At 37.7% G+C, this 23,219-nt stretch overlaps 1 protein-coding gene across 1 annotated transcript in view; it reads right to left on the bottom strand.

The window, feature by feature from the left end:
• Window positions 1-23,219, bottom strand: part of LOC150099875 (clarin-2-like) — a 116,354-nt gene that overhangs the window by 82,155 nt on the left and 10,980 nt on the right. The window contains exon 2 of the mRNA XM_090403507.1: window positions 6,268-6,387. Within this exon, the coding sequence (XP_090259633.1) occupies window positions 6,268-6,387 (120 nt within the window). The remainder of the gene's footprint in view (window positions 1-6,267; window positions 6,388-23,219) is intronic.

Below are 23,219 nucleotides of genomic sequence, written 5' to 3'. Positions count from 1 at the left end.
TCTACGCTGAGAGGACATAAAATCACTTATCATAAGTAATACTCTACCACAGCATTTTCTATTCCTGTCCTTCTAAATTACTAACTTGTCGTGTGGCAACTGTCAAAGATCTTTGCAAAATCTAAATATAACATTGTGTATGCCTCTCTCGTGTCATCTTATTGTATTACGTATATTGCTAAAACATGATATTCCTTTAGCTGCTGTCAACCCATTTTGAATCTTGGTCTACACTAACCCCCTCTAACACTTGAACCAACTCCAGAAACACAGATTGGAATATAATTTGAAGTTGTAGTCTTATTACCTGCTTTATGAAGTGGGAATAATTTTACCCTCTTTCCCATCCTTTGGAACGTGGCCCACTTTAAGACTTGTGTTAAAAAAGTAAAAGCTATTGTTGACTCCCTAGGACATTCCCTAAAAACTTGTGGTGCTATGTCATCAAACCCCTACAGCCTTAATGACATCAACTTTACTCAATTCATTTATACCGTCTTCTCTCTCCATCAGTACCTTCTCTTCTTCTTTTCCCACTGTACTCAAGTTCAGCATGATGTCACATTAACAAAGATGAAATAACCTTATGAAAACTCATAATATCTCATTTCTGTTCTCCACAGGGGTTATCCTTCTACCATTGCACTTCTGGAATCATTCTTTCTTCTACTGGCTACATATTATTATTATTCAGGCCTCCATGGAGTCAAAAGACTCATTCTGAGACTCAAAGTCTATCATAGCACTCCTTAAACTCATTGACCGTGCTCTCACCACTCTAGCAGGCAATTTATTCCATGGTTCGACCACCATCCATGCAAAGAAATTACTCCTCACTCTCTTGCTCACAGCTTCCTTTCGTAACTTCTAGGGATGGTCCCTTGTCTTCGCTCCTTGCCTCTGTTCTGCCAAGCAAAAGAACTTCCCAGTGTCAACCATGTAACTACCTCTGAACAGTTTAAAAGTCTCAATCATATCACCTCTCCTTCTTCTATTTACCAAACTCTGCAGTCTACATTCCCTTAGCCAATCCTCATAACTAACATTGTACAGTTCTGAAACACCATCTTTGTTATCTGCCTCTGCCCTTTCGACAGTTAATTTATCCCCTTCAAATCCTGGAGACCAAATTTGAGAACAATAGTCCAAGTGTGGTCTCATCAGGGCTTTATACAATTGAATGACATCTCTTTTATCTCTACAGGTCGGCCTCATTCTCAGTATTGCAGCAATCCTCTGGGTTACCTTCACCACCTTTGCAATATTTTCCCTGAATTTCAGGTTTCTATTAGTCATCACCCCAGATCTCTTGTCTCCCCTATTTCCTCCAGTACAGCTCCTCCAACAGAGTATGCAGCCTCCCATTGATGTATCCCAAACTTCAAGACTTTACATTTTGCTGCATCAAACTGACATCCCCATTCATTTGTCCATCTGTCAAGTTTATTCAAATACTCTTGCTGGGCTGCTACATCTGCACTATTACTAATAACCCTTCCTAGCTTCACATCATCTGCAAACAACTGAATATCCCCCTGGAATCCACTGACAATGTCATTAATATTATTACGGGTGTCTCCATGGAGTCAGTAGACTCATCGCGGGAGATCCAAACTATCAAGACAATATCTATCATATCTGTTCTTGAATTCATTTACAGACGAAGAACTCCCAACTGAGTCATTCCACTCATTCACCACCCTCCAAGTGAAAAATCTCATTCTCATACCCTTGTTAACCACACTTTTCCTTAATTTTCAGGGGTGACCTCTTGTTCTTCCATCACTATCACACAGCTGAAACATTTTCCCCGCATCAATCTTATAAAAACCTTTTAGTAATTTAAATATTTCTATCTTATCCCCTCTTCTCTGCCTATCAACCAACCTCTGCAATCCACAAGCTCTCAATCTATCAATGTATGGAGCATTTTTTACATCACTCACCAACTTAGTCACTCTCCTCTGAACCCTTTCCATATCTTCCTCATCTCCAAGGAATCCAGGTGACCAGACCTGAGCACAGTAATCCAAATGTGGATTACTGTGCTCAGTAATCAGCACTTTATAAAGGGGAATAATAACCTCTTTATATCTGGATGTTAGTGTGTTCCTTAATAACCAAGTAATCCTATGTGCAATCTTGGACACCTTAGCAATGTGTTCCCTGAACTTCATCTCCCTATCTACCAACACCTCTAAGTCCCTAGCCTCATCAATCTCTTGGAGCACCGTTCCATTAATGTAGTACACAGCTGGTAATCTTTCAATCCTAAAATGCATAGCTTTACACTTTTCTACATTGAACTGACATCCATTTCCTTTTGCCCATTTTACCAGCTTATTTAAATCATCCTACAAACTCTCAACATCAGCTTGATTTTTTATTGTGCTCTCCAACTTTGTATCACCAGCAAACAACAAAATATCTCCCTTTTAGCCATTTCCTATATCATAATTATATACAAATGAAACAACAATGGCCCAAGCACAGATCCCTGAGGCACACCACTGGTCACCTGCCTCATCTTGGACTCTGCTCTTCCATACACCACCTTCTAGTATCTCTCCCTGAGCCATTCTCCTATCCATATCACCAGTTTAGTATCCATCTCCATCTGCTCCAATTTGCACAACAGTATTCCATGGGGTATCCTGTCAAAAACCTTAGCAAAATCCAGAAGTACCACTGTGTAGCCATTTCCTTTGTCCAACTCAGATGTCATTCTATTATAAAAAGCTAATAAATTGCTAAGGCAGGATCGATCTTTAACAAAACCATGTTGGCCTCTATAGAGTATCATATTCTGATCCACCCATTCTTGAATTTTGTCTTTAACCAACTTTTCCAATACTTTTACCACCACTCCCGAGATGGTGATTCATCTGTGATTAACAGGGGCGAATGCTGGTCTTGAAATTCATGCTTGCTCTTGTTATCATTCAGGGAGTGAGAGGTGTGATTGAAGTCTGATTAGCAGAATAATGAATTACTGGCCATTTAAACTATATATTTAGAAATTTACGTACATTTAATCATACAAATACAACATTTATTTTACAAATGATATTCTTTTTCAATTTAGCTACTTTAATACAAATTCTACCCTACGGTTCTTGTTTATGAACTGGTCAACAATATTGTCATAAAAAGTTGGTTGTAACTTAATTTTCCCAAGCAACACGCACACTTGTAAAGGCTGGCTGAAGCTCACTGGCTAGAGCTACTTTCACTGTGTATGGCCTGTGTTTAGCAACAGAGTGAGACGACGTGAAATGGCTATGCACACGCATGAAATCACAGTGCTGCTGCGAGGACCTGGAAGCTCCTACAACCGAGCAAGCCAAGGTAGCTTTGAATAGACGAGCAAGCATCAGCCTTCGGTAAACAACGCAAAGCTCAATTATTGCTGCACAAGCTTAAGACATCTTCTGTCTACAAAAATAAAAGCCTAAATGGAATGCTTATAAATGCATGCATTTATTAACAAATATTATTTCTTTCTCAGTTAATTAGCTTGCGCAGCAAACATGGAGAATTTGCCACTGCTGATTATAATAAATTTAGTTTAATCCTTTATCCAAGTGTGAGCAAACAAAGTTTGCGCCTGAAAGTATCTTCAGGACTGGGGTAAGGTGGTACAACACCAGGGCAACTCGTTGCAAAGTAGAGCAAGATACCAACAACTCCTCTCCTGTCTCAGTATCTCCTATAATGTCTCCTATAATGCAAAACACATCTCCTTGCGGATATGTCTAATGTTATGCATTAAGGGAAGGGCCACTACCCAGACTAGTTTCGACCTTTATTGAGGTCTCTTCAGTGGGAGCCAGGCCCAAGTTGAGATACCAGACAGAAGCATTAGCAGGTCATCTCCACCTATAGGAATTGCCACATGGTGTGCCACCCTTTTTTAATAAATTACTCTGGATTTAGAGAAAGATGTTGAAATTTTATTTTTCACTTGGTTAGAGTATAATAAATTTAGTTTACTCCTTTATCCAAGTGTGAGCAAACAAAGTTTGCACCTGAAAGTATCTTCAGGACTGGGGTAAGGTGGTACAACACCAGGGCAACTCGTTGCAAAGGTGGAGCAAGCTACCAACAACTTCTCTCCAAGTTAGTGGCCCTTCCCTTAATGCATAACATTAGACATATTCGCAAGGAGATGTGTTTTGCATTATAGGAGATACTGAGACAGGAGAGGAGTTGTTGGTAGCTTGCTCCACCTTTGCAACGAGTTGCCCTGGTGTTGTACCACCTTACCCCAGTCCTGAAGATACTTTCAGGCGCAAACTTTGTTTGCTCACACTTGGATAAAGGAGTAAACTAAATTTATTATACTCTAACCAAGTGAAAAATAAAATTTCAACATCTTTCTCTAAATCCAGAGTAATTTATTAAAAAAGGGTGGCACACCATGTGGCAATTCCTATAGGTGGAGATGAACTGCTAATGCTTCTGCCTGGTATCTCAACTTGGGCCTGGCTCCCACTGAAGAGACCTCAATAAAGCTTGAAACTAGTCTGGGTAGTGGCCCTTCCCTTAATGCATAACATTAGACATATCCACAAGGAGACGTGTTTTGCATTATATAGGAGATACTGAGACAGGAGAGGAGCTGTTGGTAGCTTGCTCCACCTTTGCAACGAGTTGCCCTGGTGTTGTACCACCTTACTCCAGTCCTGAAGATACTTTCAAGTGCAAACTTTGTTTGCTCACACTTGGATAAAGGATTAAACTAAATTTATTATACTCTAACCAAGTGAAAAATAAAATTTCCACTGCTGATTAACTACTGCAGTTTTAGAGCCACCTTTATGCAAAGGAACTATTTTGCCTTACTTCCACTCCCTAGGGACCATACTAGAGTTCAAACTTAAGTTAAATAACCAAGTAAGAAGCGTTGACAATTCCTTTGCACATTCACGCAACATCCGATCTGATATTCCATCAAAATCTACAGCAGTGTTCATATTTAAATTTTGCAACATACTAAGTACCTCTGATTTCTTAACTTCAATTCTCACATTAGTTATTGCTGCAGGTACAGAGATATTCTCACTTGGGTGATAGAGTTTTGAAAAGTGATCATTCAGTAACTCTACTATTACATCTGAATTGGTCACCTCGATACCATCAGCACTCACTAAGTTAACCTTCCGAAGTCATTCTTCCTTTTACTTGCCACATAGTGGAAGAACTCTTTGGGATTACCCTTGATCTCCTTGGCTAAGGTCTTCTCATAATCTGATTTAGCTTTTTTTACTATGCTGGTAACCTTCCTAGCTTGAGCCTTGTACTGCTCATGGGTGTACTGATCATCTTTCTCCTTGTAAATTCTCTATAACATTTTCTTTTATAACGATTATATATATAAAGGTTTCTAATATAACGGTTAAACAATACAGGTCCCAGTACTGAGCCCTGTGCAACCCCTCTTGTAACCTTCTGCCTCCTTGATATTGTTCCACCATACACAACTCTCTGATACCTATCAGATAGCCAATTCTGAATCTAATTAACCAACATAATATCTAAACCCATGTGCTGCAACTTAAATATCAGCTTATCATGTGGCAACTTTGCAAAATCCAAACAACAATGGCAGAATATGCCTTTCCCTCATCAACTGCTCTTGTCATGTTATTATAAAAAGCAATCATATTACTAAAGGAAGAGCACACTTTAACAAATCCATGTTGACTCTCATAGATAACATAACCTTCATCTGCCCATAGCTGTATATGGTCCCTCATTAATTTCTTCAAGATCTTAACAAATACTGATGAAACACAAACTGGTCTATAATTTGACACTACCACCCTTATGCAATGGCACTATCTTATCCTCCTTCCATTGCATTGAGTCTTGGCAATATGCGTCTAATAAACCTCACGAGCAAACTTTGTTTTACACTTCAGTAAAGGGTTGAACAAGAATAAAATTTCCTGTCAAATATAAATTAATATCAGTTCTTTTCAATAATACTTATTCAATAAATGATTAAGAAGTAAAGCATTGCTTTTTACCACTCTACTAAACTTGTTAAAATCATAATTGTGCAGAGAAATTTTTGATTTTCCAAAGATTTATTTTTCTCTTTTCAGTTTGATAAGAATAATTGCAAAATATTGTATTGGAATTTCTTGCAATTGTAATGGAATGCAAGTATTGGAATTTCTAGCATCCAGTTATGTAAAACACTATATGTAATTCAATTTCTTTTTAAAAATCGGTGTGAAATAACAGAAATAAAATACAAACCTGATGTATTATTTTCTAAAGACTGAGATATATAATAGTTTTCTTCCACATCTTTTATGCGATCTGAAGAAGAATCTTTAGTACTGTACATGCAGACTTCTAGTGATGGTAGACATACAACTATATACAAAATGTGCTATTAATGAATTATTAATCACTTTATTAATTTATTTAAATAATTATAAAATTAATTAATTTAATTTAAACAAACTCTTACACAGATTCGAGATTCATTTCAACAGAACCACATTGCACAAGTTGTGAAGACATCACATTGAATAATGGCAATGATGCAGAGAACCCTGACATGCAGAAATAGAGAGGTTATGATTCCATTGTATGAGGCCTTGATCAGGCCTTATATGGATTATTGTGCATAGATTTGTTCACCAGGTTTTCATGGTGACAAGTATATGTTGGAAAGGGTAAAGAGAAGATTCACAAAGGTAGTCAGTGGTCTATGGAATGTGGAGTATGAGGACAGATTGAGGGAATGTAAGTTGCAGAGCCTCGTGAATAGGAGGAAGAGGGGGGGAGGGAATATGATTGAGACATAAGCTGGGCAAGGGTTGTTATGAGGTAGACATAGAAGAGATTTTTCTTAGAATGGGAGAGGGGAGTAGAACAAGAGGCCATTGCTGGACTCTGTATAAGGAGTGAGACGCAGGTTCTTTGCATGGAGGGTGGTTGGTGAGTGGAATGCATTGCCTGAGTGTGGTGAGGATGTGGCCATATTGAATCATTTTAGGACATAGTTGGATGAGCATTGTATGCAATAGTGAGTACCTCCCACGATGAGTCGCTGACTCCATGGAGGTCGAATGTTGATGATAATAATAGAACTCTACAGCAATTTAGCAGAAAATATTCAAGTTTGATAAAAGAATATGGATCACATCATAATTTTAACTATTAGACCTCTGTTAGAGTGAAACATCATTGTGAAATCTTTGTTGAACTTGCAAACTCAAATTACATTTCCACTCATTCCATTAATCTGCCCTTCTACAAACAACAACAAAAAAAAAAAATTTTATCACTCCCTACCTTATAATTTTATTATTATTATCCCCAGACCTCCATGGAGTCACTTATCTCATGGGAACAGAGGCAGATCAAGCAGATGTCAGACCTGGTAGCCACAAGGGGCCCTGAGTATCAACTTTTCCATATGTAAAAATTATTTTTTTTAAAACAAAAATTTTGACTATTCCTTTTCCAATTCATTGAGAGAAAGATCTTTTTCTGTCTTAAAAAAGGGTATAAACTCATCTAAGTACAATGTCATAAAAAAGGTTAAACATATGGTGCTACTGTATGAAAAAAAAGTAATAAATAACATTACTTGGAAAATAATTGATGAATTTGCTAGAGGAAAATCTAGGAAAAAATTTACTTAACTTTTTACTCCAACTTAAATATATTTCTTTCTTTTTTTTTTTTTTTTTTCATAAAATATTTTATGATTTTGTTGTATTTTATGCCTGATTTTATAAAGAAAAGTTTATTGCCATTGTCTGAAACAAAAATATTAAATCACATATTATATGTGTTTAACTTTGTTATAGTGAAGCCCTAGTTCTCTTTGTAGCAAATACACATATATAAACACTTTTTTAGGGTCCCTGTAAATTTTACCACCAGGGGACTACTACTACCAGCCAGCTTAATCCACAACTGCATGGTGGGTCCCCATCATATACACATAGCTCGTCATAATGCCTTAAATACATTCGCATTCTCTGCAGACACAACACTCAGGCAATGCATTTCAATCACTCACTACTTTCCATCCAAAAAACCTGCTTCTCTTCTCACACCCACCTTCCTTATACAGCTTCCAAGGACTCTTGTCTTTCCCCTGCTCAATATTCTGTGAAAAACCCCTTTGATATTAATTTGATAAGAATTCCTCATCAATCTATTTGTCTCTATCATATCACCTCTCATGCTATCCACTATTCTGTAAACTGAATCTTCTCAACTTTTCTTCATATTAAACATTCCAGAGAAGACAAACTACCTTAGTCAATAGCTTCTGTCCCTTTCCGATACCTATTCACCCTTTTGAAAACCAGGTGACAAAATCTGTGAATGGTAGTTCATATGTGACCTAATCAAGGCCTTATACAATAGAACCAGCATCTTACTTCAACAAGTCAGTGTCTCCGCATCCTTGCCAGAATTCATTGTGTTGTTCCCACAATTTTAGATCTCTATCCACCATCGCACCCAGATCTCTTCAAGGGATAGTATCTTATTCTGTCCCTGTCTAACTTCAGTCAGAACATTCTCTTCATTAAATTGGTGCAATTCCCCTCATACTAACAGATGTCTCAATAATCCATAAACCAAAGACTCATCCCTCGATGAGTCTTTGGACTCATCTCTACAACTCTGTCTCTGCCACTCAATCCACCAACTGATCATAACTACACCACCGCCATCTACCACTGACCACCACCACTAGTATTTCCAAAGACAATCACAAACATCCATGCTGACCTGGTTGGCTGAGTGGTTAGCATATCCGCTCTCCAGCCGAAATGGCTGCGGGTTCAAATCCCGCCATGGGCATGGATGTTTGTGATTGTCTGTGAAAATACTAGTGGTGATGATGGGCGATAGATGGTGTTGGTATAGGTGTAGTTGATGGATTTGAGTAGTGGAGATGGAGAGTTGTGGAGTAGGTGCCCTCCCTTAATGAGTCTTCGGACTCCCTGGAGGTGTCTAATAATAATAATAATGTAATAATAATAATAATGCCCACAGCAGGATTCGAAGCTGCAGCCTTTTGGCTGGAGAGCGGATACGCTAACCACTCAGTCGGCCAGCCAGGCTGGACAAGTGCTTAGCGTATCTGCTCTCCAATATTCACCAAGCTCTGCAGATGGCATTCTTTCAATCTATCCTCATATCCAGTATTCTAGAGACAAGACACTACTCTGGTCACTATTCTCTGAATGTTTGCCAAAATCCTTTCATTGTATTAAAAAACAAGTTATCAACCTACTGCACAGTAATCCAAATACAGTTGACATACAGCAATATACCATGTTTGCAGTTTTTAATCATCGATTGTTTGCAGTTTAATTCAAAACACAAAGAAAATGAGAATTATTTAGCTGCTAAATCTTGACACAGTCTGCATCCAAGAACACAGATGGAGATCAGAAATAGAGTTCTATTAAACTGCAAAAAATGGACCTTCTTTACATCAGTAGGATCTAGTAATGGAGAAATTGGAATCCTAGTCAACAAAAGCACCTATAGTTACATCCCATCTATCACCAAAGTCTCCAACAAAATAATGGCCATAGCCCTAAACTCAGACCCAAAAGGAACCATGGGTACCTATGCACTCCACTGAAGTCTTCAAAATGCTTTCTACTATCAACTTTCAGACTATCTCTGCACTGTCCCAACACAATCTCCATATCATAGTTGAAGATTTTGATGCACATATAGCATCAGATGCTTCAGAATTTACAAAAAAAATAAATATAGGACCTTTCATATACTACAATACAACAAAAGAAAATGTATATCTTCTAGCTAAACTATGCAACATTCATAACCCTGTCAATTTACAGAGCAAATTTCCACAAGGAAGAAATCTGCCTTGGGAACATCCAACTGGAACAAGATCACAAAGAGATCATATTTTAATTAATGGAAAGTAGATGAGAATTATGGCAAGTTGACATTGGTAAACAGTCATGGTAGCAGAGTGACCTTTTGTAAACAATATAGTGGAATTATCGAATAAGCACTTTATCAGCATAATACCATACTGGTGTAAATGATACCATACAATATATAGAACGGAGGCAAGGATATGCAGAATTCGAAATGAACGAATCAGAGGTGGTATTGTTATAATCTCTCGAGCATTATTATTATTATTATTTTGGGCAACTCCAAGGAATCGACAGACTCATCGAGGGAGGCCCTAACATCATGTCAAGAAAAACTATTCGACATTCACACAGTGTCTATCATATCTCACCTTGAACTCATTCACGGTCTTTATTCCAACATAATGTCCTCACAGCACTTAAGCCTCTACACAACAATCATTCACGGTCATAGCACCCACAACAGACTCTGGCAGTTGTGGATGCTATTTACCACTCTCCAAGTAAAAAACCTAGCTCTAACACCCTTGTTAACCACATTCTTGCCCAGCTTCCATGTATGGCCCCTAGTCCTCCCACCACCAGTCCTATTCTCAAAAGTATCTTCTGGATTAATCTTATAGAAACCCTTCAGTAATTTGAATGTCTCAATCATATCACCCCTTTTCCGCCTATCAACCAATTTTTGCAACCCACAAATCTTCAATCTGTTCTCATAAGGTTCATTCCACAGACCTGCCACCATCTTGGTCACTCATCTCTGGATCCTCTCCACCTCCTCCCCATCAAGAAGAAACCCTGGTGCCCATATCTGGGCACAGTAGTCCAGATGGGGTCTTATCAGGGCTCGATATAGAGGAATAATAACTTGTTTGTCTCTGCTTTTTAAAGTATTTTTCAGAAGCCAAGTGATTTGATGAGCTGATTTAGTCACTTTTGCAATGTGCCCCCTAAACTTCAACTCCCTATCCACTAATGCTCCCAAATCCCTGGTCTCATCAATCTCCTGGAATACAGTTCCACCAATGTGATATACTGCTGCTAATCTTTTCACTCCAAAATGCATAACCTTACACTTTGCCACATTAAATTGACATCCATTTTCCCTAGCCCAGTCCTCCAAACTATCCAAATCATCCTGCAAAATTTTGACATCCTGAGCACTCATAATTGCTCTACCCAACTTTGCGTCATCGGCAAACAAGTGAACACTTGCTCTTGGATCCATTCCTATATCGTTAATGAACAAATTGAAAAGTAGTGGTCCAAGAACGGAACCCTGCGGCACACCACTAGTCACATGCTGTCTTTTGGACTCCACTCCTGAATAAACCACTCCCTGGTATCTCTCCATCAACCACCCTCCTATCCATCTCACCAACCCTATATCCATCCCCATTTGCTCCAGTTTACTGATTAGAGTTCCTTGTGGTATCCTGTCAAAGGCCCTGCAAGGTCCAGTAGAATCACTGTAAACCCATTACCCTTATCCAGTTCAGCCGTCACTGTGTTATAAAACGTGAGCAAGTTACTGAGGCATGATATACCCTTTACAAAACCATGTTCCATTGTTATTATAACAATAATAATAATATATAATAATAATAATATAATAATAACAATAATAATAACCATTGTTATTATTATTGTTATTGTCTGATTTTTGTTTACTTGGATTGTAAGTGTTGGGTCAATCACTCTTATATAACTACTCTCAAATAGATCCTTGAATGAACCTTTGAAAATTTATGGGGATGATATGACTAATATGACTCCTTATTCCTTTGCTTTAACTACCTTCCACTTGACCCTTTTTTGTCGTTTCTTAACTCTGTCCCTTGTTCCAGCTGCATCCAAAGCAGGCCTTAAGGTTACTGTTGTGTTCGATTTGCAGTTGGCCAAAATTCTTGTACTTCTCAACTAGACAAATTTGTTTGATTATTGACAGCATGAGGCTAATTGAATTAATATAGTCTGAGAATTTTAGGAAGATAGGCAAAAATTACAGCTAATTTACATCTACTCATAATTGAGTAGATGTAAATCATGAGGAGGTACCCACTTCTCTTAACCAAACTGTACTGAATCAGCTTAACATAAATTTCATGGTTAAACACATAGCTTTTACATAACCTTAGAAAGTTGTTCAACAAATTTACAAAATAGGAGCAAAGCAATTGCCTCCTTATTTCTAATATAATTTAGTTCCTTCCATTCTTTGTACATAACACTTTACTCTTGCGTATCTACAGCTCCAAACTCAAATTTACACCAACTCCTTTCTGTAAGCACAAATATCACTCATGCTAATACTAATCTTATACATCTAAGAAAATAAAACATTAACAAATATCATCTCCTCACCGTCAGAACTGGATCCTCTGAGCAGAGTAAATGACAAACAAAAAAAAAACCGAGAGCCCTCTGTCCCCTCTCAGTCCCCTTAAATATCTTTCTAATCCTTTGTTTCAATACTGAAGTTTCTGTGATTATCCCTTTGTATGATGACGTCATACAAAAGGCCAATAGCCTCTCTCCCTTCGAACGTCTTTAATGTGAGCACTTAATTTTTACTTTTGCTGATTCATCTAATCTTGTTTAATCCTCTCTCTTTAGTATTTTATACAACTTTCAACAGGAATTATTTTATGCACTTTACAAGAATATAAAGTATTATTTAATTATTATTCTAAGTTCACATTTTATTATATATACATGTGTTTGAAACCCCTGTAAAACCAAGCCCTATAAGTTAACTAATTTAATTTGTCATGCAAAATTTTACAGTGTGTCAGGTGCTGATTGGGTTAGATGTTAATAAGTCTGTGGGAATAGATAACATACCATCACATATTTTTAGAAGAAATGTACACAACATTTAGCTATTCCTTTGAACTTGTCATTTAATAAAAGTCTTGCAGTGGGCAAGGTTCTTAACGAGTGGAAAGAAGGCAAAATTATACCACTCCACAAGCATGGTTCTAGGACAGAAATTTCTAATTATAGACCAGTCTATATAACTGTAGTTGCATTCAAGTTGTTAGAGAGAGATTAATTATGATTAGAATAACAAGATTGAGTTGATGGACGTAATATTCTTTATGATGGTCAGCATGGATTTGTAATGGGAATGTCAAGTTTTATAAATTTAATTGAATTTTATGATAAGGTAACAAGCTTTGTTAAGTTCTGAATGAAACTGAAACTATTAATTTATATTTTCTTCAGAACTTAACATGCATCTTACATTTTGGCATATACTGATATATCAGGTGGATAAAATTGCTTGTAAATTACCAGAAATGTTAATAATTCAAGAATCCTTTTATTTGTCCAAAGTGTTGTAATGTATTTTCTGTGAATAGTCCATTGTTTAAACTTTGCTAAATTTGTATAAATACTTGTATGTTACTGAGAAAAGCTAATCGGATTAAGTACCGATAGCCAGGAGCAAAACACGTATGCCAAGTATACATGCACTGTGGAAGGAGAGCACGCGATTCCCCCCACCACCACCACCACCACCGAAGAGCATGCTAGGGGAGATTGTCGCGCTAGGTGCTGGGAGATGTAAGGTGACGTGAGCAAAGAGGGAGAAATTTAATGACATAGTAAGGAAGTGTTGGCATGGAATTTAAAAGCAAAGTAGCTCCAGCTGAGGGCTTTTTTTTTTTTCGCTAGTTTTTCTTTAGTCGTCCTCCTCGCTTGTTGATGTCCGTTCCTTCCTTGGAGGGATCATCAAGGCAGAGATCGTCGGAGAATGCCGAGGAATCCTCGAGAAATCGTTGGTAAAGGATTTGCCCGGCAAACCTGAGTTCCTGTTCAGCTAAGCCTTGCTGAGCTATATGACCAGTGAACGACGAGCATGTGTCTTCGTCGCCAGAGATATATCCAGTCTGAATTATTCAGTGGGGTAATGCAGACCAAGCAGAACGGAAAGTGGACCTGGAGGTGATGTTATATCGTGATATGTATGATGTTCTAATGGTTCCGCAGCAATTGGTAAAGTGGAAACTTTAATCTATTTAGTGAATGTATAAAGGAAGAAAGATTGTAAATTTTAGTTGGACATTAAGTTAGGAAGGTTGTGAATTTTATGCAGAACTTTAGAGATACAGTTTAAGAGGGCAGGGTAACTCTGAGACATGAATGAAGAAATAAGGGTTAAATTAATGTCTATGAATGAATAACCTTTAGTATTGTGAAGTTTAGCTTATGATTTACCTTTGATAGAATGTTTTAACTGTACTGTGCCCAGATTTGGTCACCTGGTTTTCAGAAGGATGAAGAGATGTTGGAAAGGGTCCAAAGGCGACTGACTAAGGTAGTTTCTGACCTCTGGAATGTCGAGTATGAGGAAAGATTGAAAAGATGTAATTTGCAGAGTCTAGTGGAGAGAAGGAAGAGGGGAGATATGATAGAGACCTACAAGTTGGTAAGGGGTTGTTATAGTATCAATGGTGGAGAAGATCTACAGCGAATAGTGGGAGATCAGGGGAGAACCAGAGGTCATCCCTGGAAACTGTATAAAGAGGGTGTGAGTAGGGGAGTGAGAGGCAGGTTTTTTTCGTGCAGAGTTGTGAATGATTGGAATGCCTTGCCTGAGAGTGTGGTGTCTGCAAGGAGTTTGAATGTGTTTAAGACCCGGTATGATGAGATGTGTGTGAGATAAAAGGACCTCCTAGATGAGTCTTTGACTCCATGAGGTCTTGTTTAATAATAATAATAATAATAATACTGCTGTTTATATATGCTAAGACAGAGTAAGAAGGGTTAGATAATTATGTTTTTAATTAAAATTGATATTTAAGCTAGCATGTGCCAAAGTTTATTCATGATATGTAATCTGTCTAGAGTGTAAATGAATGTTTTCTTTAGATTCAATAGCTGACTTGCCTGAAATCATTTTTTATTGCACCACTCATAAATAATCGAACCATGGCAGGAGGTAATTTATAAGGGAGGCTATGACTGCAAACTAAGTTAGAGACAGATGAGATTTGAATTATTTTATATAGTTTAAGAAATTAGGGATAGCATGCTATGTTAAGTTCTGGGTCTTTGATTTTTCATTGTTCAGAAATCTAGGATTCAGGGTGGCACAGTATAATATAAATTTTCCCTGAATCCGAAGAAAGAACCAGCACCAGCACTGAAACAAAGGAATTGCCATTGCCTATTGGGAATCTCTTTGTCTTCTACCCACGTGCAATATTCCTAAAGTTGATGACTTTAAGGATATTGAGAGAACCCCAGGGAATATACGGGAAGGACCAATAGAAAAAAGATTTTCTTTAACAAAAAATTTTTTGTTGAGAGGGTGAGCCTTTGTTAAAATTCTGAATGAAACTGAAACTGTATTAATTTATATTTTCTTCAGAACTTAACATGCATCTTACATTTTGGCATATACTGATATATCAGGCGGATAAAATTGCTTGTAAATTACCAGAAACGTTAATAATTTAAGAATCCTTTTATTTGTCCAAAGTGTTGTAATATACTTACTGTGAATAGTCCATTGTTTAAACTATGCTAAATTTGTATAAATACTTGTATGTTACTGAGAAAAGGCTAATCGGATTAAGTACCGATAGCCTAAAGCAAAACACGCATGCGAAGTACACATGCACTGTGGAAGGAGAGCACGCGATTTCCCCCCACCACCACCACCACCACCACCGAAGAGCATGCTAGGGGAGATTGTGGCACTAGGTGCTGGGAGATGTAAGGTGACGTGAGCAAAGAGGGAGAAATTTAATGACATAGTAAGGAAGTGTTGGCACGGAATTTAAAAAGCAAAGCAGCTCCAGCTCAGGGCTTTTTTTTTTTTGCTGGTTTTTCTTTAGTCGTCATCCTCACTTGTTGATGTCCGTTCCTTCCTTGGAGGGATCGTCAAGACAGAGATCGTCGGAGAATGCCGAGGAATCCTCGAGAAATCGTTGGTAAAGGATTTGCCCAGCAAAGCTGAGTTTCTGTTCAGCTAAGCCTTGCCGAGCTATATGACCAGTGAACGACGAGCATGTGTCTTCGTCGCCAGAGATATATCCAGTCTGGATCATTCAGTGGGGTAATGCAGACCAAGCAGAACGGAAAGTGGACATGGAGGTGATGTTATATCATGATATGTATGATGTTCTAATGGTTCCCCAGCAATTGGTAAAGTAGAAACTTTAATCTGCTTAGTGAATGTATAAAGGAAGAGAGATTGTAAATTTTAGTTGGACATTAAGTTAGGAAGGTTGTGAATTTTATGCAAGGACATTAGAGATACAGTTTAAGAGGGCAGTGTAACTCTGAGACATGAATGAAGAAATAAGGGTTAAATTAATGTCTATAAATGAATAACCTTTAGTATTGTGAAGTTTAGCTTATGATTTACCTTTGATAGGATGTTTTAACTGTACTGATGTTTATATATCCTAAGACAGAGTAAGAAGGGTTAGATAATTATGTTTTTCATTAAAATTGATATTGAAGCTAGCATGTGCCAAAATTTATTCATGATATATAATCTGTCTAGAGTGTAAATAAATGTTTTCTTTAGATTCAATAGCTGACTTGCCTGATATCATTTTCTATTGCACCGCTCATAAATAATCGAACCATGGCAGGAGGTAATTTATAAGGGAGGCTACAACTGCAAACTGAGTTAGAGATAGATGAGATTTGAACTACTTTATATAGTTTAAGAAATTAGGGATAGCATGCTATGTTAAGTTCTGGTTCTTTGATTTTTCGTTGTTCAGAAATCTAGGATTCAGGGTGGTGCAGTATAATATAAATTTTCCCTGAATCCGAAGAAAGAACCAGCACTGAAACAAAGGAATTGCCGTTGCCTATTGGGAATCTCTTTGTCTTCTACCCACGTGCAATATCCTTAAAGTTGATGACGGCCGAAAGTAAATGTAGAGACTGCATAAGTTAAAGAGTTAATGAGGTATAATTAAGGTTATAACAAAAAAGTCTTGAATTAAGGAATTATTAATGATATAGACACGAGGTTAATATTATAAGACAAGTAAGAGCAAATATAAGGAAGTGACAACGTAACAATGGCGCAGTCGCCACATCACAGATTTGATAACATATTTCAACATCACATATTTAACAACCTGTTAGATAAGAGAGAATTCCCAATATCATTAATACACTGGTTAGACAGCAATGGCCCTAAAACAGATGTCTGTGGCACCCTACTAGTGACTTTCTTCTTCTGGGATATTGCCCCTATGTGTACAACTTGTTGATATCTATCAGACAGCCAATCTCCAATCCCATTTGCTCTAGTTTGACTATCAACTTATCATGCAGTAATCTATCAGAAGTCTTAGCAAAGTAAGTAGATTACTAAAACATGCCCCCCCCCCCTTTAGCAAATCCATGTTATCCATCAAAGATAATACCAGTGTTATCAAACCGATCCTGGTTCTCACCAGCTTCTCCAACATTTTAATCAAAACGCTGACATAGAGATTGGCCTATAATTTGAGGCTTCTGTCACCTCCTTTATGAAGCAATACAATCTTGCCTTCCTTCCACTCCTTGGGAACTTTACCCAATGTAAGACTCATATTAAACAAATATGTCGAGGCAGATGTCAACTCCCTGGCACATTCCTTCAAAACATGCAGTGATATATCAAGTCCCACAGTGGTCTTAATACAAAGTTTGCTTAATTCCCCATATAATTCTTCCTCACTCACAGTCTCTCCTCCTTGTGCACTGCTCTCAAACTCTCCATGATGTCACATTTACAAGGATGAAATAGCTTTATGAACTGCTCATTAAATATCTCAGCTCTCCTTACACCATTTTCTCCAGTCAATGCCATCCTACTGTAATCATTCTTTTTTGTTAGCTGGCTACATATCGAAAGAACTCTCTACGATTTTTTTTGGGCTTCATTAGCTAATTGCTGTTCTACTGAACTTCTGCTACCCTTACCAACCAAGTCAACCTCTTTGCCTGTTCTTTGCATTCCTCATGGAGTTGATTATTACCATGCCTCTTATGTTGTGTCCATAATGCCTGTTGTTGTTTTTTTCTCTGTATTGCATGCTTAATATCTTCATTCATCCATTTCACACCTACCTTATTTAACCATTCTGACCCTTGGAATATATTTAGACATTGCTTCTACTAAACAGTTCTTGAATATCCCCAAGCTGCATTGATCTCCTTTCTAGCTAACTCCTCATTCTATGCTACACCTGCAAGTTGTCTTCTGAGATCTTCATAATCACGAGCCTTGTAGTTCTACATATATCCTTTCCTCACAGAAGTCCTCACATGGTTGGCAACTGCCCAGGTAATCACTTTGTGGTTACTCTAACCAGCTGGAAGGAAATTTGACACCTCATTTATAATAACATCCTCTGATGAGATGATCAAATCCAAGACCCTCAATCCTCGTGTGCCTTCTGTTACATACTGCCTGAGGTAGATGTCTCTCAAAAACTCAAGAAACTGATTTTCTTTACTTCCAGTTTGCTATATCATCATCCTAATCTATATTGCTGTAATAATTAAAAATACATATAATGATCACCCTTTTCCCATTTGCTTTTACATTTCATGGTCACTACCCTCCATTACTAGGTCTATAGCAACATGCAATGGAGTATTTTATTCTATTCACCTCTATCTTCTTCTTTTACAGCTTTTCCCACTTAAGTAGGGTTGCTGTTTGTGGTGAGTCTCCTCCACAACTTCCTATCTTGGGCTGTAGCCACATCCAAGTTCTTCATCCTCAAGTCTTCCTTCTCCATCTCTTCTTTGGACGTCCACACTTCCTCTTCCCCTGCACATCCATCTGCATGGCCTTTCTTCCCACATACTCTTCCTCCCTCCTCATCACATGACCAAACCATCTCAACCTTGCCTCCTATATCTTTGCTCCGAAGTTCATAACTTTCACCGTTCCCCTCACATAATCATTTCTCAGATGATCCTTTCTGGTCACACCGCACATCCACCTAAGCATTCTCATCTCTGTTACCTCCATCCTGCTGATGTTATTTTTACTCAGGACAGTTTCCAAAACATACATCATAGCTGGCCTCAATATTGTCCTGTAAATTTTGCCTTTTAGATTGATCGGCACCCTCTTATCACATAGCATTCCAGCCATCTCTCTCCAGTTCCTGCATCCCATTTCCTTCTCAGCCTCGCAATCCTCTTTCATTGTTGAACCTAGGTATCTAAAGTCACTGACCTTCCTGATGACATTTCCTTCCAGCTCCAGATCTGTCTCCTGGCTGTCATCCACTTTGCAACACATATACTCGGTCTTACTTCTGCTCAGTCTCATACCTCTCTCTTCCAGTACTTTCCTCCACCTTTCCAGTTTAGCTGCCACTTCTTCTCTTGATTCTGCATACAACATAGTCCAAGGCACATCCTCTCTCACTTCCTCCGTCACCACCTCCATCACAATATTAAACAGGAACGGACTTAATGCAGACCCTTGACGCAAGCCAACTGTCACTGGAAAACTTTCTGTCACTCCCAGGCAGATTCGAACACTTGTCTTCACATTTCTGTACATCTCCTGCACCAACCTGCCATATTTCTCCGGTACCTTCCTCTCCCTCAGACACTTCCAGACTTCTTGCCTTGGCACTTTATCATATGCTTTCTCCAGATCAATAAATACCAGATGTAGCTCCCGTTGCTTCTCTCGAAACTTTTCCATCATCTGTTGTACCCCCAAGATAGCATCTGTGGCCGATCGACCAGGCATAAAGCCAAATTGCTCCTTTGCAATCTCCACCTCCTTCCTCAGTCTTTCATAAAGAACCCTTTCTTAGATTTTTATTGTGTGGGACATCAACTTTATTCCTCTGTAATTCTCACAGTCATGTGCATCCCCTTTACCCTTGTAGATGGGGAAAAGAGTACTTTTCCTCCATTCCTCAGGTATATTTTCCTGTTGGCAAACTTTCTATTCACCTCTATCTCACACCATATTGCCTCGAAACCATTACCACTATTTTCTTCCCTTGCATCTTTAATTTGCATGGACATAACACTTTTTTTTATCACCTTTTTATCCTTTCTATCCTCACGAATTACATTATACTTTCCATATATGTTCCCTGTCAGAATATTACCTCATCCAACCATGTATCACTTATTACATCAATTTTTGGGTGAACAAACTCAATCAATACAACTATTTCATTTCCCTTGTTTCTGATACTTCTATCATCAGATCAAATGATCAGAATAAATTACCATAATCTTGAAGAAGTAAAAAGATTTCCAGTATACCTTGATGCCTACACTGATATGCTAACTGACATAGTAAAAAGAAACCACAAAACTCTTCAATTCCATAAAAGCCTAAATAATATCTAGAAATACAATTGCATTACCACAAATACCAAAATTCATCTGTACAAAACCACCAGTAAAACCATATTTACATATGGTACCCAGACATGGAACATCACTGCTCAACAAGTGCATAACATCACTTCAATCTATACTAGGATATACATAGCAAGATCACATTCCTAATATACTGTCATTCTTGAAGAAACCCATCAACGATGCCTAATAGAAACAATTCAGAAAAGGCAGTTGAGGTGGTTGGGACGTCAACTCGGACATCCACCTTCACCAATATTCAGTGCTCTTGCTTTGTGCAGATCAACACAGAGATGTATTGATCTGTACAGAGCAAGAGCACTGTCCATATAGGATCAACGCAGATGTGTTGATCCTATATGAACACAGAGAAAGAAGAAGACCAAGAAAACACTTTTGGCAATACATAAATAAACTTCTTTGTGATGATAAGACTTGTGAACCATCTAATATTCACCATTGGGCAAATAATGAAGCATCCTGGCTTGCTTTCATTTAATAAACTTTATCTCCATGAGTTGTTGCTTTGCTGCTGCGATACCACTTCAGTAGCCTTCCCACATCCACAATAAACTACATCGGTAGGAGCTAGACTCAGAAGGGATCAGGGGCGAATGCTGGTCTTGAAATTCACGCTTGCTCTTGTTATCAATCAGGGAATGAGAGGTGTGATTGAAGTCTGGTTAGCGGAATAATGAATTACTGACCATTTAAAAGGTACAGGTAACCCTCATATAACGCAGATGTTAGGTTCCACAGAAATACCGCATTATATAAATCGCGTTATGCAAGTCTTAGATCACATAGAAACAGTAGGGTTATGTTCGGAAATCGTTTTTTTTTTTTTTATTTAAATTATATAAACAACAATGACATATCCAACAAAAATATTTTTTTTTAATTTAATTCAGTTAATTCATGTAAGTTAAGAAAACATAAACTATGAAACAAATACATAGTATAAAAATTACAAATTGTACTTAAACTTTATTGCACATAATGCATAAATGTTTTAGGCAAAATAAAATAGTGCATTTTTTAATCTTTCATAGCATAAGGATTTGAGGATTGGTTAATAAACGCCGGTTTTATCATGTAATCACCTGATGCATTATTACAAAATAGTACAGTAATTCTATATTTGGAAACTTTGAATCCAGGAGCTGATCTTTCATTTTTCGAAATATAGGTGCGTCTTTGCACTTTTTTTCAATATAACCCGGATTCATCCGCATTGAACACGTGGTCTGCACTATAAATGTTTATAAACTTTGAGAGTTTTTTTGTTTAATAAGATTTCCATCCAGAGGAATTTTCTTTTGAGGTGCAATCTTCTATCAAAATCATTAGAGATTTTTCCATTAAAATATCGCGTACGCTTTGCACTTATCGTTGACACAGCAATAAACACTTTCTCAGATTTTTTTATTATTATTATTTGTCACCTCCAGGGAGTCCAGAGACTCAAAGGAGGGCATCTACTCTACACCTCTGCTTCCACCACTCACAATCCACCAACTGACCACAACTACACCCTCTGCCGCCGACCTCCGCCACCACTGGTATTTCCACAGACAATCACAAACATCCATGCCCACGGCGGGATTCGAACCCGCCGACTCTTGACTGGAGAGCGGATTCGCTAACCACTCGGCCGGTCGAGTGGTTAGCGAATTTTATGTTCCTTTTGTTTGGTTGTTCGAATTGTTGATTCATTTAAATTCCCTGCAAAAACTCCTGGTTTTTCTCCATTTTTCAACCGATCCAATATTTTGAATATTTTTCTTCGAGAGAAATTAATTTTATTTTCCATGTTGGTTTTTCCCTTTCGTTGCACTTTGTGGCCATTACTATAAAAATATTTTTTACACATAAAAGCAAGCATTACATATTGTATGTAACTCACCAGAAAATAAAGTGCTCAGCTTGAGATGAACACACTTATGATTTTAAATGCACTTTCCTGCAGAAACGAGGACAATTTTCAACAATAAACGTTTTATACGGTAAATAATTGAGGCACATGCGTGCTAAAGGGTCAACAATCAAATTTATTTTTCCCCTAATATAAATTTACATGCGGGATACAGAGAGAGACACTAATTTAACGAAGATAAAATTTGATTTTTAAGTTGCGCGGTGAAAAACATGAAAAGATAAAGGGTTACTGTAATTTGTAGACCGTGTTTTTATCGGAACCGTGTTGTATAAGTACCGCGTTCAACAAGGGTTACTACAATTTTAGACCGCGTTATACGAGGGTTACCTGTATTTAGAAATTTATGTACATTTAATCGTACAAATACAACATTTATTTTACAAATGATATTCTATCTTTTTTTTTTTTTTTCAATTTAATTACTTGAATACAAATTCTACCCTACAGTTCTTTATGAACTGGTCAATAACATTGTCATAAAAAGTTAGTTGTAACTTAATTTTCCCAAGCAACACGCACACTTGTAAAGGCTGGCTGAAGCACACTTGGCAACAGGGTGAGATGACGAGGAGGGAGCGGAAATGGCAATGCGCGCGCGTGAAATCACAGTGCTGAAGCGAGGACCTGGATGCTCCCACAACCGAGCAAGCCAAGGTAGCTTGACTAGCGTCGGCCTTCGATACACAACGCAAAGCTCAATTATTGCCGCGCAAGCTTAAAACATGTCTACAAAAATAAAAGCCTAAATGGAATGCTTATAAATGCATGCATTTATTAACAAATAAATATTATTCTTTCTCAATTAATGAGCTTGCGCAGCAAGCGTAGAGAATCCGCCACTGGAAGGGATGCCAAACATAAAGTAATGTAGAAGTCAATTTTTCATTATATGAGAAGTAGAAAGGTGTATCACCTATTAAAGTACTCTTGATCAGAGATAGATGTTAAACATTTTTTCACTTGGTTAGATTATAAATTAAAGTATCTTAACAACTGAGCTA

Source organism: Typopeltis vanoorti, chromosome 14, assembly GCF_054136105.1.
Source record: "Typopeltis vanoorti isolate ZY-2024b chromosome 14, IOZ_Tvanoo_1.0, whole genome shotgun sequence".
Taxonomy (NCBI): Eukaryota; Metazoa; Arthropoda; class Arachnida; order Uropygi; family Thelyphonidae; genus Typopeltis; species Typopeltis vanoorti.
The sequence above is the reverse complement of the archived record's forward strand: the minus strand, read 5'-3'. Positions and strand labels throughout refer to the sequence as shown.